Source organism: Peromyscus californicus, unplaced genomic scaffold (genome assembly GCF_007827085.1).
Source record: "Peromyscus californicus insignis strain IS unplaced genomic scaffold, ASM782708v3 Scaffold_3__1_contigs__length_106647218, whole genome shotgun sequence".
NCBI lineage: Eukaryota > Metazoa > Chordata > Mammalia > Rodentia > Cricetidae > Peromyscus > Peromyscus californicus.
The window spans coordinates 106006032-106025584 of NW_026294551.1; the positions used below are offsets into that span (position 1 = coordinate 106006032).

At 45.8% G+C, this 19553-nt stretch overlaps 1 protein-coding gene across 1 annotated transcript in view; it reads left to right on the forward strand.

Moving 5' to 3' along the window:
* Bmerb1 (bMERB domain containing 1) overlaps positions 1–19553 on the forward strand; it is a 126495-nt gene that overhangs the window by 43340 nt on the left and 63602 nt on the right. The window contains exon 2 of the mRNA XM_052759593.1: positions 9053–9176. Coding sequence (XP_052615553.1) covers positions 9053–9176 — 124 coding nt within the window. The remainder of the gene's footprint in view (positions 1–9052; positions 9177–19553) is intronic.

A 19553-nucleotide genomic window follows, 5' to 3' on the forward strand; every position in this document is an offset into this window, starting at 1 on the left:
GCATATACTCAAAAACACACACTAAAAGATTTATTTTAGCTCAGTTTTGGAGATTCAGCGTGTGGTCACTGCCTTGGGCTTGTGGCCTTCAGCTCTCAGGTAGGAAGTGGAGGAGGGGAAGAGGAAGGACTGGGTGCCCATTCACAGCTCCAAGCCTGAGCCCCACCTTTTCAGTTCCCACCATCTCCTGATAGCACCCTTCTGGGAGCCAAGTCTTTAACATGGGGCTTCAGGGGATGCTATGCGAACCATAGCACCTCAGATTACCTTGATGTTCTTGGAGAGGTCAGATGAGGCTGAGAAACTAGGAACTCAGAAAAGTTGAAAAATGTGCTTGAGGCTGAGATGGAGAATAACACTTCTGGAAGGGTACGGAGGCATTCTGGCTCCAGAGCTGCCGTGCTCTCCTCACAGGTAACTGAGTCAAAGAATACATTGTGGATGCTTCAGTGTGCAGCAGTATGCTTTCTCTTGGGCCTCAGCTTCATCCTTCTTCTCAAGACAGGCCTCAGGGATAAAGCAGTCAGGAGCTTTGAAATTTAAAGCAGTTAATTCACCTCCTTGGAAAAGAATGATTCATTAAAAGGCAACTGGCTGCTTGCTTCTCATTCTGTTAACATCAGAGAGAGAAGAGCCTCTCAGCCCACCCTGAGACAGAGTGCTTGAGGACTGAAATGGGTTCACATGGACAGCTGATGACAACCACCGGTGGGCTGCCACCAGGGTTTATTGGGCTTAGATATCTATTCCCTGATACATAAGACTGTCTCTTGGGTCAAGGTCAGGAAGATGTTCCTGTGGAAATGTGAGTTTAGGGACTAGAGTTTAATTGGGTTGCTACATTTTCCCTAAAGAAGATGATGGACTGGGCTGGAGAGGTGGATAAGAGTGCTTGCTGTTCTTGCAGAGGACTGGAGTTCAGTTCCCAGTACCTATGCTGAGTGGCTCACAATTGCCTGTAACTCCAGCAACAGGAAATTCAGTGCCCTCTTCTGGCTTTCATGGGCCTCCACGTATGTGTCTGCATACTCACACACGTACATTTTTTAATTATTATTAAAATAATTTTTTTTTTGTTTGTTTGTTTGTTTTTGAGACAGGGTTTCTCTGTGTAGTTTTGGTGCCTGTCTTGGATCTTGCTCTGTAGATCAGGCTGGCCTTGAACTCAGAGATCTGCCTGGTTCTGCCTCTCGAGTGCTGGGATTAAAGCAGTGCGCCACCACTGCCCAGCCATTTTTAAGTTTTTAAAATGTTTTTAAAAACATTTTATTTAAATGTGGTAAAACATTTGTCTAGCACATGTGAGGCCCTGGACTCCCCACTCCCTAGCACCAAAACCAATAACAACTATAAATACTTTCAAAACAACAACAACAAAAACCCCACAAACAGAGTCAATATAAAATAATAATAATAATAATAATAATAATAATAATAATAATAATAATAATAATAAACCTAGGTAAGTGTGTGGAAGTTTCACCTTGACCAGTTGGCCCTGTTGGTTTAGGCCTGTTTTGAGGGCCTGTGTTGAGGTGACATGTCCTGGTAGGAACGTGTGAATTCTATGCAGGGTCTGTAGTTTTAGTAGTTCTTTGATCTAGCACAAGGGCTTTCTAATTAAGTCTGGATTGGAGTCTCAGCCCTGCCACTTATTTACAAATCACTTACGACCTCTACAATTCTTTTAGATTAAAGTAGAAAGAGATGGGTATGAAGAAGAGTGTTGAGGAGAGCAAGGAGCCTTCATCCTGAACACCAGGTATGGAATGTAAAGTGACAGCAAGGTCCTGGCCACCTGTGCCTGCGGCATATGCTAAGGGATATTTCTTTTGTCATTAGCTATTTTATTCTCTGAGCTGGTCTTCATGGATATTTCAAACTGGGAGTGATAGATGGCTGTTATCTCTCCCCCGGGGAGGCTGAGGCTGGAGGACTAAGAGTTTGAGGCCAGCCTGCACAAATAGCAGTTTCTAGATTGCTAGTTCTCATTGACTGTCACCCCATTGCTGGGCATGGGTTCCTTGGGCATATACACTCTCAAGATAAATGGCTGAACCTGTTGGCCCATCCCAGCCATGCCTGGCACTCAGCTCTTGTTTGCTGCTGCTCGTGAGGCACGTGTGTCTCTGGGGTGGCATTTGGGGATAAAAAAGATGGATTTAGCTGCTTCTTCCCCCAGGAATGACTCAATGGCAGTTGGAGCTCAGGATTTCTGTGCCTTAATGCTTTGTGCTCATCCCCAGCAAGTAAGCTCAGCTGGGAAACATTGCCAACTTTCCTAGCCAGGCCGGACACTTCCTGCTCCTCTCATAATTTGCTTTCCTCAAGTGTCCAGCTGTTCACAGCTGATGGATGTCTCTCAAAATATCAGAAGGGAGTGTAGAAACCATCATGTGAGACTCATTTCTCTACTTCCTGTATCTGCCTTGCTGAGGTTTGAAGTTTTTCTCATGTAAAGGACATGACCTTTGGCCCAGGTTATCCTAATCCTTGGGGAATGCCCTTTTAACAAACTTCCCATAAAATTGATGTCTTGAAACCTAAGAAAGGCCAGGCTTGTTTGGGCTTACAGTTGGAAGGGACACTTATCATGGTGGAGAGGGCAAGGTGACAGGAACCGGGAAACAAAGGATCACATTGCATCTGCAATCAGGAAGGAGACAAATGCTGGTGCTGGTGCTCATGTCCTCCTTTTAATTCAGGACCCCAGCCCACAGCAGCAGCCACATTTATGATGGGTCTTCTTACTTCTGTTAACCCCTAGATAGTCCCACACATGCATGCCCAGAGGCTAGTTTCCTGGGTAGTTGCTGAGCCTAGCAATAGCCATCTTAACCATCACTGTGCTCACTAGCCTGCAACTGGCCATTTTGCATGTTCCAGAGTCAATACCACTGACATGCAGATGGCCTGTCTCTTGTTTGAAATGCTTGGGACCAGAATGCACTGCAGACTTTGGAGCTTTCCAGATTTTAGACCAGAATCCAAAATGTTCCAAAAAGTCTTCTAATCTTCTGGGATCATCTTTTCAGATCATTATGGATTATGGATGCTCAACCTGTGTTGTTTTCTTTATTGATATAATGATGATGGTGCATTTCAAGTAGGAATATGCTCCTTAAATGAATAGAATGGATCACAAGGGTTTTGGAGTAGGACTCATCTATCTATCTATCTATCTATCTATCTATCTATCTATCTATCTATCTCTCTCTCTCTCTCTCTCTCTATCTATCTATCTATCTATCTATCTATCTATCTATCTATCTATCCATCCATCCATCTATTTATCAGGGGTCAAATCAACGGCCCCATGCATACCAGATAAATGCCCTACTACTGAGCTACATCCCCAGCTCATAGATCTCAGTTTTAACCTCAGCCTCATCTCTTCTTTTTCTGATCCTCAATTTCTCCTCTGTGAAATGGGATAACAGTTCTGACATCCCAGGGCTATTTGAAAATTGAATAAGGTCCCAAGGCTCCTGGTATGTGTGTGATACAAAATGCTCCATCAATTTTAGTTGTTGATGTTATTGCTGAGTATGACAGTTCATCTTCAGTACCAAACAGACTGGACTTGGAATCACCTAAGAGATACACTTGTGGGTGTGTCTGTGAGTGAGTTTCTAGAGAGGTTTAACTGAGGAGGGAAAAGCCACCCTGAATACTGGCAGCACCATTCATGGGTTGGGATCCCAAACTGCATAGCTAAGCATCAACATTCACCAATTTCTGCTTTCTGACTGCAAAATACTAGGACCAGCATCTTCATCCCCCCACCTCCATGCTTTTCCCATGATGGACTATACCCCTTCTTAAACCTCGAGCCCAAGCCTTTCCCCTTAAGTTGTTTTTGTTAGGTATTTCATCACTACAACAAGAAAGTAGCTAATACGTGGAATAAACCTGGTTTTCAAAACAATTATTTTTATTGTGAGGGGGTGGTGCACACATACCGCAGCACATACATCTCCATGTCAGAGGACAACTTGCAGGAGTCAGTACTCTCTTGAATTCAGATCATCAATCTTGGTGGCAGGCACCTTTACCCACTGAGCAATCTTGCCAGAACTCAAGTTTCTGGTGGGGGTCGCTATAATGTTCTTGGTGTAACGTTTAAGAACTGCCCTGGTGTGTTGCAATTTTCAGCTTTTGTATCCTCAAAAGCAGGTTGGCTAACTGAACAGTGCCATAAAACACAAGGAGGGTTCTATTGTGCTCTGGTTCAAAGAACATGCTCACAAGTACAGATATATGTAACCTGCACCAGGAAATGGCCTAGTGTGGGTAAGATGTGACTCATGGTTTGGGGAAGAATGAGGGAGAAAGGGCTCCAGTGAGCTGGGTCTGTTTGTATTCCATCTCTCCAATGTATTGGTGCTGGAATACATGCTGGGCAAGCCACTTTTACTTCACTGTGTAGCTACAGATGTGTTTGAACTTTTGACTCTCCTGTTTCCACCTGCTCAGTTCTGGGATTAGAGGCACACAGTGTGTGCTGTGCTGGGGCTGGAACTCGGGGCTTTGCACATGCTAAATAAGCACTCTACTAACTGAGCCACATGCTCAGCCCATCACTTGTCTTTTCTAATCCCAGAGTCATTGTTAGGGATTAGGTGAGATAAGACATAGAATCTGCAGCACAGCATCTCTGTTTTGCAGAAGAAAAAAATTATTCATCAGGGAGGGAAAGGACATTTGACATTGTGTAGCTGATGATTTAGAGCAAGTTTACTAACTTGGGTCCCTTGCTGGCTCTAGGAAGACTCCATTTCCCTTCCCATGGTCCCTCACACCTCTTGGCTGCTTTGTGAGACACCTGCAGCTTCCAGCCTGGCTTCTGATGGTTTCTGAGAGAGTGGCATTCTGATGCTGGGTGAGGGCAAAAGGTAGCAGGTTAAGCAAGCGCAGTGGTCCTTCAAAGGATCGTTGTGACCAAATACAGAGCACAGCATACCTGGGCAAATTCATTCCTTACGACTGCCAGTGTGGGGGACTCCCTGACTTTCTGGTCACAGAGCTGCTGAGCCAGAGTGATTGACGGACTGCCCAAAGTCCTACAGGGAGTGGGGTGCAGGCCTGGAGCTCCAGCCCATGTCTTTAGATTCCAGAGAGCCCCATTTATCCACCATCCCATGTCACCCTTCAAAAGCTGGGTACCCAGAGTCAGCAAAGTTGCATAGGGTGATGTTCAGCCAATATGAATGTTATAATTATTGTGTGTGTGTGTGTGTGTGTTGCAAGTATAAGTGTGTGCACACATGTGGAAGCCAGAGGTTGACGTTAGGTGCTTTCCTCTATTGCTCTCACCTTAGTTTTTTGAGACAGGGTCCCTCACTGAACCTGGAGCTTATTGATTCAGCTAGGCTGATTGGCCAGCAAGCTCCAGGGATCTGCCTGTTTTCACATGCCTCTCATCCCCATTGCTGGTGTTACAGATGTCTGCTATCATAAGTCATTATGCCAGAACATGTTTGTGCCTTTCCACAATGTCAGAATTTGTCAAATAACAATAAATTCACATAGTTTATAGAGTTCAACAACAGCAATTTATCATATAATCCACCTGGCTTGGTAGTCTGGCTGAGGTAAATGTAGGTTCTTCTATTCCAATATTAATTATGAATATTAATTCTCAGATCACCCAGAGCACAGTAAATATATTTATGTATCTGTATGCACATGGGCTACAGAATGAGTACAAGTTAAAGAAGCTGCAGCAGAGTTTAAGAGGGTTCAGAAATGGGCTGAGAAAGAGTCAATCTCAGTAAGACAACGAACTGAAGGGCACTGCTGCTGGAGTTGGTCATGTTAGAAAGCAAAGCTGTGGAATTCAGCTGTGACGTAAAAGGTCAAACCAGATTTGGAGCAGGAAACAGGTCCAGGCCCAGATGGGCAAAAAGGTGGGCTGGCAGGCAGTTGATGAGGCTGCATCAACAGCAGAGGTGGAGGAAGTTGAACCCAAGCTTTAGGCACAGAGTTCTTGCCCTTGACCCACATGCCAAGTATCAGATGAGAGGTTGCTGTGGCACCATGCCATTGCAGTGTTAAGTGTGTGTTACTCTGTGTGATCCATGAAAGGGAGCTCCCCCCTTTCCTTGGTCTGATGTGTCTCCTAAGTTCTTGAGCCCTGTTTCCTGATAGGGTTTTAATATACCCATGTGCTTCTACATTCCCAATTCAGCCCTATAAAATTATAGGGATGTCATTTTTCAGTCTGTGCTGGGTAGGTGGTCCTGGCAGATGCTGTTGTTTCTAGGTCCACCCAGAGGCAGTCATCCTCCCTCAAAATGGAGGCAAAAGCTGCCTGTATAATGGAATATCCTGGGGCAAGGCATGGCCCACGTGGAGTAAGTTAGAGCAGACAGGGCACAACTGGCTCTCAGCACTTGACATGTCCACATGGGTGCATGGCAGGCACTTTATCAGCAGAGCCATGCTCCCCAGCCCATCCTTTCTCCTCTCTTCAGTAGAGCCTTATTGCTCCAGTCCAGGAGCATTTTGGTGTGATCCCTGGAGCAATGGGACCCAGAATATGATTGTGGGGTGGTGGGTGGGGGACTGAAGCACAACCAGATGGCCCTGACCAGCCCTTTGTCCAGCCCATAATGCTGGAAAATTTCCTGCAGATCCTCATATACATCATCACCCTTCCTTAGCCTCAGGCAGTAGTGTGGAAGAAATCAGCACATATATCTTCAAACAGGCTGCCTGTACCACCATAAAGACCTTAGAATATTGCATCTTTTATCAACCTCTATTCCCTCTGGAAATGTAGCCAGAAGGACCCCTTCATTGAGGGCTGGCTTTGGGAATGGTCACTACAAAGCCGTATATAGGGGTGTGGGGGGGGGCACCTGAATTTTTTTAAATAGGGAAACAATTTATAATATAGTTACAAATAGAAGGGGCTCGGGCTTTCACATCACTGCAGAGGAGCAGCTGAGGACAGAAAATACATGTGACATGTGCTGAGTGAGAAGAGAAAGGATGAGCTATTGAGATTCACCAAATCCACAGAGCAGTGGATGCATGTGTATGTGTTTAATGGTTTATATACGCATTATATATGTATTAACATTTCTAACTACTAACATTTTGGTAGCTCCTTATTAGTCTTTTTAAGTATGTTTGAGGTTGGAAGGTTGTCTCAGAAGACCAGAATTCAGTTTCCAGCATTCACATCAGATGACTCACAACCTGTGACTCCAGCTGCAGGGGAATTTGACACCTCTGGCCACATGTAGGTAATTTTATACAGAGGTCAGGTGTGGAATTGTCCCCTATAGTGTCATGGTGGTGCTCAGAAAGTTTGGACTTTGGATTCCAGATTTTTGGTTTTGAATTAGAGATTCTCAACCTCTGTCACCCTAACATGACATCTCATGGACTACCATAGGGAGTGATGAATATGGAGGCACAGGCCTGTCATCCCAGCATGTAGAAGGTGGATACAGAAGGATGGGAGTTCAAGGTCATACAGTTAATTTATGTGTGTGGGTGTTTCCCCTGCGTGTGTCTGTGTACCATGTATCAGCCTGTGCCTGTGGAGGCTAAAAGAGGGCATCAGATCCCCTGGGGCTGGAGATATGGAGAACCGTGGGTGCTGGGAATCAAACCCAGGTCCTCTGGAAGAGCAGCCGGTGCTTTTAACTGCTGAGTCATCTCTCCATCCTCAGTATAGTTTCTTATACACAGTTCTTATATATGGTATGTGTATAACTGACCATAGTGGACTGGAAGAGGACTAGGGTATAGCTCAGTAGCCTAGTGCTCACCTACAAAGTCCTGCATTTGATTCTTAGCACTGAAAGTTTTTAAAAAAGAGAATGAAAAAGAAAAATAAAAGCCTGAAGGGATGTCCACTAAAAGGTAATTAGTGACTCTCTCTGGGCAGTGTCATATGGATATTTATTTATTTATTTATTTATTTTTATTTACTTTATTCATTGTGAGGATAGGGCACATGTGTGCCACAGTTTATGTATGGAGGTCACAGGACAACTTGTGGGGGAGGGATTGGTTCTCTCCTTCCATCTTGTGTGTTCTGAAGCTTCAATTCAGGTCATCAGTCTTGCCAGCAAGAGCCTTTACCCCCCTCACTGGCCCCAGATTCTTTTCCTGTGTATTTTTTTCCTACCAGCATTCTGTGAATTTCCCACAACAAAACTGTTACTTTGTACTATTACTACTTACATTACTTATTAGCACCTTTAAACAATTAAAACAGAGTTTTCTTTCATCTAGAATCATCCTCAGTCTTTGAGGCTTGGGGGATGCAAAATGGCCACCGTCAAAGAGGCAGACTGAGGGGCTGGAGCAAGCAGAGACAGACAATGCTTTGGGAAAGTTCCCATGAGCCCACTGAGCCTCTGCAGACATCCCACCAGGCTCCACACATGTCTTAGTTCATTTTCTGTAATTAGGACAGAATACCCAGGAATGGGTGATTTGTAAAGAAAGGAGTTTGATTCTGGTGAGGGACAGAAAGTTCACGTGTGGGTGATGCCTCATGCTGCATCAGGGCAGCAGGTGCATGCAGGAGAGGTGAGTGAGCCAGGAAAATGGAACATGCTTTATTACAAGCTGCCTCCTAGGTAACTAATCCAGGCCTGTGAGAGAAGGAGCATACCTTGATTATTTCTAATCATATATCACAGGCCCCACTTTCTCTCCACTCCATTATGCTTGGGTCCAAGCCTCAACACAAGTCATATTAAAACCATAGCACCATGGGTTTCCTGGATTTGGAAGGCTCCTTCTCTCATACACACTCTCAGCCTAGTTCATATCTCTGCCCCTGTGGTGTGTTGTGGCTGCTGGGGCATGGTTGCTACCCAGGGAAATAGTACAGTTTCCTTGTAAGAATTCTTATTTTTTGGAGAGACAGGATCTCACTGTCTTCCAGATGGAACTCAAACTCTCAACCCTCCTGCCTCTGCTTCCCTAGTAGCTGGAATGAGGAACCACACCCCATATGTCTGGTGGGAATTTTTGAAAGCCCTCATGGCATTAGAGTCCTGACACCAGTTTCCTGTTCACACAGGCCAGCTGGACATCATCTCCATGGCTGAAACCAGCATGATGCCAGAAGAGATTGAGCTGGAAATGGCGAAAATCCAGCGTCTCCGTGAAGTCCTGGTCCGTCGAGAGTCAGAACTCAGGTTCATGTGAGTGAGTGGGGAAGCAAGGTGGAGGTGTGGAGAATAGAGGCAGCCTGGAAAACATAGGTGACTGAGTATCATGTGCGAACATCGATCCCTCAAGACACCAAGAAAACCTCTCATGTATGCCACATATTCAAGGAACTAAACTCAGTTTCCTCCCTCCCTCCCTCCCTCCCTCCCTCCCTCCCTCCCTCCCCCTTTCTTTCTTTCTTTCTTTCTTTCTTTCTTTCTTTCTTTCTTTCTTTCTTTCTTTCTCTCTCTCTCTCTCTCTCTCTCTCTCTCTCTCTCTCTCTCTCTCTCTCTCTCTCTCTTTCTCTCTTTTCCTTTCTTGGTTTTGGTTTTTTTAGGATGGTTTCTCTGTATAGCCCTGGCTGTCCTGGCTTGCTCTGTAGACCAAGCTAACATCAGACTCAGAGATCTGCCTGCCTCTAACTCCCAGGTGCTGGAATCAAAGGTGTTGCCACCATGCATGGCTTAAACTCCATTTTCTTAATTAAAAAAAATTTAAGGAAAGAAAATAGAATACCAACAAATTATATATATATATATATTATATATATTTGGTTTCTTTGTTGAGGGGAGATAGATTAGGATCACCATAGAAGATAGTATACAGGTGGCATCTACAGTCTTCTCTCTCTGGAAATCCCAGGGTTCCTGGAAGCCTTAAGAAATTTGTCTTTAGGGCTGGGCAGTGGTGGCACACATCTTTAATCCCAGCACTCAGGAGGCAGAGGCAGGCAGATCTCTGAGTTTGAAGCCAGCCTGATCTACAGAGCAAGTTCCAGGACACAGTCAGGGCTACACAGAGAAACTTTGTTTGGAGGAAAAAAAAAAAGAAAGAAAGAAAAAAGAAAGAAATGTGTCTTTATGTTTTAACTTTGCTATTTTAAGTGGGAAATTCCAGAAACTTGTTACTTATGGCATTTCTCAAAAGCTCTGCTCTCTGGCCTGACCTGTGATAGGTGCATTTTGCTGTATTGAGAAATGCTTTTAACTTCCCATGTCCTTGGTGCTGAGCTGGGATGGCTTACCAACTCACAAGAAAACATTAGAATGTTAACAATGTGGGGTCCTGTGTGTGTGGGTGCTGCAACAGCCGCAACCCAGATGAAACGATGAAGGTATGTGTACACACAAGTGTGTATATGCAATCATGTATACATGCTAGTGTGTGTGTGCATATGTGTGTGGGGAAAGGCTGGTTCTTATTTTGAGCCAGGAGAAATAGAAAGCTGGTTGCTGGGGAACTAGCAACAGCATTCCAAGAAGTGGCACTATCAAGGTGAATAGTCTGTGAACGTAAAGCCTCTGGCTTATTTTAAGGAGGTGTGGTATGACATTTAGAGGTAATTTTTAAATTATGTAAAACACGTATAAAATATATGCTTTGCACAAATATTAATTTTATATGCAAAAAAAGAATTTTAGATTCTCACTGTAACCTAGAGGAGCAGATATTGTCATCTACTATTTCTTATTTTGTTTGTGTGTGACAGTGTCTCGCTATGTATCCCAGACTGGCTTCTCAAATGCTGAATAAGTGCCTAAGTGCTCCACCATGTTCAGCTGTTACTACCATGTCAAACAAGGCCTCTGGGTTGAGTTCAGGCTAGCCTCTTCCAAAGCTATAACTCTTTCCCTGTCACTCATTAGGGATGGGGATACCCACAGGTGCTGCGCTTGTGTGAGCTAAAGAGGCAAATTGGACCATCCAGGCAGGCTTTGGTGCCTTCAAGTGCAGAAGGGGAGAAAATAGCGGCTGTGGGCCGCAGGAATAAATTATCAGAACTCAACTGGTTATGGCAAAGCCACTTACCTGAAGGGATCAAGGAATTCTTTCAGAGGAAGCTAAATTCCAAGGAGCATTTGGTGTTATTTGGCTTGTTATATATCAACTGTCTTCTGTTATAAAAATCATGTGTGCCCTCATAGTTTTCCCAATTGATTTTTCCTTAAGAACTGCTAACAGTATGGACTGATCACTCTCTGGACATACACATTCAGGGTATTTGGAGAACAGCCTCAGGAAAGGCTTCCTTCCCCCAGCCCATCCGTTTCTCCCCTTTCAGCACTGGAATCAGATTAGCCACATTCAAGGACTAACAGAAATAACAGTCCAGACCACCACATGCTAGTCTCCTGACTTAAGGCAAATTCCACAAGGAGACAGAGCCTAGGTCAGCTGGACCTTAAGTAATAGTTTCGCACAATTTAGCTCGTGCCCTCCTTCTCTTGCAGCCTTACTAACTTTATGGACCTCTAACTCCTTACCTAACCACTTCCAGGAATATTTAGATAGCCTTCTGTGCTGACAGCTATGCACAGCCAGAACCCCAGTTCAAGCCTCCCTGTAATTATCGTCACTGGCAGCATCCGGCCAGGTCCATCCCCAGAGGGAAGAAAGTACCTTATTACAGATACCTCTGTACTCTCTAAGAACAGACTTAATCATCCAGACTACCCCTTTGAGAAGGCCTGGCAGATGTGCCAATTAAGCTTAACTTCCTCCTCTCCCAAATCTTACCTCTAGTTCCAGATCTTCCTTTAACTATCACCAGAGGCATCTAGCTGTACACAGGTTGCCCAGCGACCAAGCACACTTTCCCCCACCCTGCAGAAAAACGGCAGATAGCTTGGACAGATAGGAGCCACAGAAAAAAGAAGGCAGTTTTATTTTCTCCCATTGACCTAGCAACTTATAGATTCTTAACATTTTCTCCCAATCACATTTAAGATTATTTATAGTTGAGCACATAAGATCCCTCTTCTTAGATATTACCCGAATTTAGCCTTTAGTTAATTCATTTCCCCATTAATCACTTCCCTTTTGGGTTGCAAATGATAATTAACAATTACTGCTTCTCTTTGTGATTCTTATCACCCCTCCATTTGCCCCTGGAAGCCTGGCTTTGCACTACCAAGGGATTACTGCTTATAAGTAATATATAATATATATAATAATATACCAGAACTCCCAGGGCACGGGAGGATGGAGAAGAAGATTTGGGAGAATAAATGACTGGACTAAGAGCTCGGTGCACTGAGATTCTATGTCCTAAAAATAGTCCTCACTGTTCATAATTTTCTCTCCTGAGCCCCTGGGATGTATAATATTAAGGCTGGTCCCTCTAATACTACACAAGAAATAGCACTGTTTTCTAGGGCTGCCTGGTGATCCGGGTCTCCAGAACTTGGGATTCCTGGGGATGAGCAGGGAGTCTCCCAAGAGAATATATGTTTTCCCCCCTGTTTTTTTTTTGTTGTTGTTTTTTTTGTTTTTGGGGTTTTTGTTTGTTTGTTTGTTTTGGTTTTTCGAGACAGGGTTTCTCTGTGTAGCTTTGTACCTTTCCTGGAACACGCTTTGTAGACCAGGCTAGCCTCAAACTCACAGAGATTGGCTTGCCTCTGCCTCCCAAGTGCTGGGATTAAAGGCATGCGCGCCGCCATCCGGTGTGAGAATGTATGTTTTTAAAAACTGGATTCTAACAGGCATACAGTGAGCATTTAGACTTGAAGTGCATCATAGAGTTAGGAGACAGGGACTCCTTCTTACACCTTGGAACCTAGGAGAACCGAAGCAGCACTTCCAAACAACAGGGTCTGCAAGGAGGAGGTGCAGCTGTCTTTCCTGGCTCTGTGAAGGGTCTCTACAACCAAAGGGAACACACAGAGGCTCCTAAACTTGAAGATGCTTATGCCCAAGTGAACTTAGTTCCATCAAGCAAGGGCTGTGCTTGTGTGTGAGCTGCAAAGTCCCTTAGCCCATGCATACAGCGGGCTAGTCCTGGTCAGATTCCTAAGCAAGCATCCTGCCCAGGCTACTGGACATGGAACGCATGGGAACTCTAAAAAGACAGTAAGTGCAGCTAGATCTGGTCCTTCTAAAATAGAAAACAACAAAACAAAGGTAGCTGGGCTGGACGAACATCTCAACTGTCTGTCAGTTCAGTTCCATCCTCTACCAGAAGTGGAACTGGGGAGCATCACCCTCCAAACAGGCCAGGGCATCTTCCTTTGGTGATTTTTTTTTTCAGCCCCACCTGTTCAGCAGGGTGTTTGATCATTTAGCAGAGGAAGAGACCAAGCCTCAGGGGTTAAAGGAGCTGCCACAGGCCTCCCATCTGGGAAAGAGGGAGTTAGAATCCATGCCCAGTTCCCCTGCTTCAAACCTATGCTCTCAGTTTAACACTCTGGTATTGTCTCCTACTCTGTAAAATGGAGAGCAATACTGACTGCAGCCATTCACTCTATTCTGCATGTGCCAGAGTGTGGCTTAAACAGAGGGACTGATGCTTCATGGGCATGACTCTGCTGATGGGATCCTTTGGAGGAAGGAAGGCTTCAGAACATTCCCAGTTAACAGATAAAACAAACAAACAAACAATGTTCCCTTTGTCTGGAAATAAGCAAACCGAAACATAAGGATTCAGAAACAACCCTCCACCCTCCCCTCCCCCATCTCCACCCCATCCAAGCATTAAAAGTAGGACAAAGAACACAGGCTGCTTTAGAGGACTGAGGACCCCTTCAGCCTGGAGTTACATGAGATGGCTGGAGAATGCGTCTGCTGCTGCAGGGGCAATGGCTGCCAGTCTGTGAGAAAGGAAAGAAGGGAGGGAAGGAGAGAAAGAAAGGAGGAAGATGGGAGGGGAGGAGGGGAGGGGAGGGGAGGGGAAAGGAGGGGAGGGGAAAGGAGGGGGGAGGGGTGCTGCAGAAACTACATTTGAATAAGCTGAATGGTTTGCTGTGGGGGGATGGAGGGGGAGGGGGACGGGGTGGGGACCTTAACCATCTCTCTTAATGTAAATCTCTAGCATTCTGAGCAGTACTGAGTACTTAGGCCAATTAATATTTCTCAAATGTGCAATAAATTACCTTTCTCAACCTTACCCATCCTTATCCCTCAGAGTCTTGTTATTTCTCTCTCTCTCTCTCTCTCTCTCTCTCTCTCTCTCTCTCTCTCATTCATGTGCATAAGACCCTTGGTCTAGAGTAAGAGGGAGACAGTGTTAAGACTCTGTGCCCTGTTGAGCACTTTCAGGCTCATGGCAGAAGCTCTGCCTGACCTGAACCTAGCAGCCTTTGGCAGAACCAGTGGCAGTCATGGCCACAAGGAGACCAGTTCTGTTACACCCGCTCTGAGGCGATCTTTAAGCCCACGCTGCTGTGGGACCTGTGAATTAACCTGTATTCCACAGTCCAGGTGGCCATGCGCAGATCCTTTTCAGACCAGGTGTGGTGGCAGCTGCCATCACTCCCTCTGTTTCTTCCTTGGTTTGTTACTGCTCTGTCCTCTGGGATGCACAGCCTCTCCTCATCTTTCTTCTGCCAGAATGTTGAGTAGTATGAGAGAGAGACTCAGGAGCTTCTCCTACTACTTGGGCCCAAGGCAAGGCAGCTAAGAGCTACTGTTTCCTGGGGGCTCTGAAATGTCACACAGTGTGCCCTACACATGGTATAATTCATTCACAGAAACCAACAAAATGTGGTTTCAACTTTTCCCCATGTGGATATAGAAACCGAGGCAAGAGAGACATGACTGACTCCAGGTCAGTAGCTAGTGAACAACAGAAGCACAATTTGAACCCGTGATGTCTGTCTTGGAGGCAGAGCCTTAACCTGAAGCTACTCCCAATGCAAGGATCCCCTGTCCCTTAATTGTCCAGCCCTTCCAGAACAGAGCAAGCTCCTGCCGGGGTGCCTGCATGCCCACATTGGGTTTTGTCTTGCTTCACCATCTTCGTTAGGTCCCCAAGAAACCCCTCACTCAATCCCTAGACCACGCATTGCACTACAGAGCCCTCCCTGCCTTATCCGCCAGTGCCAGCACCCAAGGACTCTCACAAGGAGTCTGGGGGACAGCTTCTTTCCCATCCACAGCACTCTGACGTTTCCAGACCTTACCTAGAGCCACTTGATGACTTCTGGGTGTGCTAGGCTTCTGACAGACACCTACCAACATTTTCTAGTTCTCCTTTAGCTGAGCACTCCCCAGCCTCTCCTGGATTCTCAGAGACAGCACTTCCAGTCAAACAATGAAGGAGCCATTGCCTCACACTTACTCAGTGTAGCCTCACCAACCAGCACTGACTCAAGTCTCCAAGCTGTGGCCAATGCTCTTCATTCATTCATCATATCCTTCTTATCAACATTTCCCACCCACCTCCTGGCACCATGTGCCTGCTCACTCTGTGTCCCAAAGAAATTCAGGACAAATGACTAACTGAGGTGTCTATTAGCCTAAGCAGATGCTGACTACCAGGTTCTCCCAGCATCACAAGTGCATGTTAGAGAGTCCTGGCTCCTCCCAGCTCTTCTCACCCAGACCCCCTACCCTAAAACCTCTCCAGCCCATGGACTGGGCTTTGCTTCCTTTCCTCCAGCTTCCCCTTTTCTATATAACTCAGTCATTTTGGTCATGTGCCCCCTGGATCCTCTGCTCTTGGCTCCTGGTCCCCTCTCTTGCCTTCTCTCTTCCCCACCCCTCTATCTCCCATGGCCTGGTTCAGTTTGGAGCCTTTCGGATACTTCTGCTGAACTCTCCCTCATATAAAAACTCTCCCTCATAAAAACTTTCTCCCTCCATGTGTTGAGTTGAGAGCAGATACAAGTCATATTGGACAGTGTCTTTGCTTTGGACAGAAACCGAGCTAGGCAGCTTTCTGTTACGATAACAAATACCTAGGATAATGGATTCATAAATAGAGAGGATTCTCTGGGCTCCGGGTTTCAAGTTTCAGCTGTGATCAGTTGGCTTCATTGCTATGAGCTTGGAGGAAGCAGAATACCCTGGAAAGGAAGTAAGAAGAGATGGGGTCCCAAAATTCTTCTGCAAAAGAATCCCCCCATGGCCTAACTTTCTCTCACTAGGCTCCACCTCTTAAAGTCTCCACTGCCTTCTAAAAGCACAATCCTGGGACTATGCCTTTAACATGTGGGACTGTAGAGGACATTCTAGATCTAGGATACAGAATGACAGTTTGGGACTTGCAGATCCTAAACCCCAAGTTAGTAAAGACACTATGACCTTGCTGTGGAGCCCCCTTTCTGCAAGGGTTCCTGGGGACCTCTTAATGGTTTTCATTGCCAACTTGACTGGATTTAGAATCTTCTAGGGGACACAGCTCTAGGAGCATCTAAGAGAGTTTCTACAGGGCTTTAACTGAGGAGGGAGACTCACGTTCAATATGGGCAGCTCCACCTGTTGGGCAGGGAACACAAACTGAATGAAAAAGGAGACAGGAGAAAGCCACCTGGGCAGCAGGCAACTCATCTCTCTGCTTCCTGATGGTGGATGTGATGTGACCAGTTGTCTCATGCTCCTGCTGCACCTTCAGACAGTGAGACTAAGTAAGCCCCTCCAGTCTTCTACTGCTTTTTGCCAGCTGTTTTGTCCTAACAGGAAAAGTAACTATGACACTCACAGTATTGGTACTTTTTTAGTTCTCCTGGGCCGTGGCACACACTAAGTGCTTCCTAACAGGATATATCAAGACACTCAGGCCCATGCAGTCAAGTTATACACCACAGTCAGGTTCATAGGCCGTGGTCAGATACATAGCTTCGTCATAAAGGAGCCCCCAGCTGTGTGTTTCCCAACCTGAATACCCAGCATGGCTTCTCTGTGTCTCCCTTTAGCTTGCCCTCTGGCTTCAAACCTACAAAATGCCATTTTGAGATCTCTTTGCTGAAGTTTGTTGAACTTTCCTTCAAAGAAGTTAGGGAGCTCCTGGGTCTCAGAGAACCCCATCCCCTGCAGCAGCCAGCAGGTATCTGGGGGCTAATGCTTGGGACTGTCCTTCTCCAGGGCATTCTTGTCTCTCCAATCCTGTCTGCTGCTACAGCCTCAGGCACATTCTCTTTTCCTTCCCAGCCAGGGATTACATCATTAGCTTCTAATAACTCCTGTAGCCCTTGGCTACCTGGCTCAGCTCTCTATCTCATATCCCTCCCTATTCCTGCTTTTTATCTGGGTTCTAGAAAATAAGTGCCCTCAGCCTTCCAGGGGGCTGGGCTGGTTATCTCCACTCTCCACATGCTGGTTGGATTTTCATAAAAGGGATGTGTGGCCCTCCTCTCAGGTTGCTCCAGGCAGTGGCAGCTTTTAATGGCATCAGGCAAGGGAAAATGATGGCGTGAAGGGCATTTCTCAGGAGTGAGGTCCTGGATTCTAATATTTTCCCAGAACTATTTAGAAATATAAGGTTTGAGGAAGAGCCCAAGTCCTAGGAACCTGGCAGAGATCCCAAGGGCGGTGGCAGATGCACACACTGCAGACCCCATCCATTCTTGAGGAAGATTCTCTGTGTATTGGTGTATTGATCTTCATCATAGCTCTTGTGGTAGTTTGAAAGAAAATAGTTCCAAAAGGGAGTGGCACTCTTAGGAGGTGTGGTCTTGTTGGAGGAAGTGTGTCACTGTAGGGGTGAGCTTTGAGGTCTCCTTTCCCCCAGCTTCACTCAGTGTGGCAGTCAGTCGACTTCCTGCTGCCTTCTAGTCAAGATGTAGCACTCTCAGCTCCAGCACCACATCTGCCTGCATGCCTCCATGCTCCCTATCATGATAATAATGGACTGAACCTCTGAAACTGTAAGCAAGCCACCCCAATTAAATGTTTTATTTAAGTGTTGCCGTGGTCATGGTGTCTCTTCACAGCAATAGAAACCTTGACTAAGACAGCTCTGGAGGTGGATGATATCACATACTCATTTTATAGATGAGAAATGGGGGCACAGAGAGATTTAGTTACTTGTTCAAGCTTGCATGGGTTCTGATAAATAGAGGATGGTGGTATGACCTGAGGTCTCTGGGGAGTGAGGGTAGGGACAGATCAATGGTCTCAACCCTTGAGCTTCTCAATGATTTTAGGTCTACTTTCTATTGCCAACTATGTGGCCTAGAACAAATATTTGTCCTGTTGGAGCCTCAGTTTCTCCATAAGTACAATGTGGGAGGCCTGCTCCCACATTTTGAAGTGTTCTTACGAGAGAGGGATAAGAAAATATTAGATAGAAAGAGAGACCTAGCTGACGAGAAGAAAGACAGAAATATAGGATAGCTTTGGGAGGGCCTGGATCAATACCCAACAGCGTCTTCTGTTTATTCAAAAGGGCTTTTTTGTTTGTTTGTTTGTTTTTGTTTATTATTATCATTATTAAGAGATTTTCTATTCATTTTATATACCAACCACAGATTCCCCTCACCTCCCTTCTCCCACCCCCCAGCCATTCCCCCCAACCACATCCATTCCCACCTCCTCCAAGAAAAGGTCTCCCATGAGGAGTCAGCAGAACCTGGCACACTCAGCTGAGGCAGGTCAAAGCCCCTCTGCCCTACACCAAGGCTGTGCCAGGTGTCCCACCATAGACACAAGGCTCCAAAAAGCCAGCTCATCACCAGGGATGGGTCCCAATCCCACTGCCTGGGGGCCCCCTAAACAGTTCAAGCTAAATGACTGTCTCACTTATCCAGAGGGCTTAGTCCAGTACCATGGGGGCTCCTCAGCTATTGGTCCACAGTTCATGCATTTCCACTAGTTTGGCTGGCTGTCTCTGTACATTTTCCCATCATGATCTCTATGTCCCTTGCTCATAGAATCCCTCCTTTCATTAATTGGACTCCTGGAGCTCAGCCTGGCGCCTGGCCATGAATCTCTGCATCTGGTTTCATCAGTCATTGGATGAGGGTTCTATGATGACAGTTGGGGTATTCAACCATCTGACCACCAGAGTAGGCCAGTTCAGGCACCCTCTCAACTGTTGCCAGTAGTCCAAGGTGGGGTCCTCCTTGTAGATTCCTGGGAACTTCCCTAGTACTGTGTTTCTCCCTATTCCCAAGGTGTCTTCATTTATCATGGTATCTCTTTCCTTGCTTTCCCACTCTGTCCCTGTTCCAGCTCGAACCTCCCATTCCCTTATTTTCTCATCCCCCATCCCTTGCCCTCCATAACCTCCCTCACCTCCAGTTTGCTCATGTAGATCTCATCTATTTATTCTTTGCTGGGCGATCCCTGCTAGCTAGCCTCCCTGGAGCTGTGGGTTGCAGTCTGGTTATCCTTTGCTTTACATCTAGTATCCACTTGTGAGTGAGTATATACCATGTTTGTCCTTCTGAATCTGGGTTACCTCACTAAGAATATTTTCTAGTTCCATCTATTTACCTGCAAATTTCATGATGTCATTGTTTTTCTCTGCTGAGTAGTACTCCATCGTGTATATGTACCACATTTTCTTAATCCATTCTTCAGTTGAGGGGCATCTAGGTTGTTTCCACATTCTGGCTATTACGAATAATGCTGCTATGAACATAGTTGAGCATGTGTCCTTGTGGTATGATTGAGCATTCCTTGGGTATATGCCCAAGAGTGGTATAGCTGGG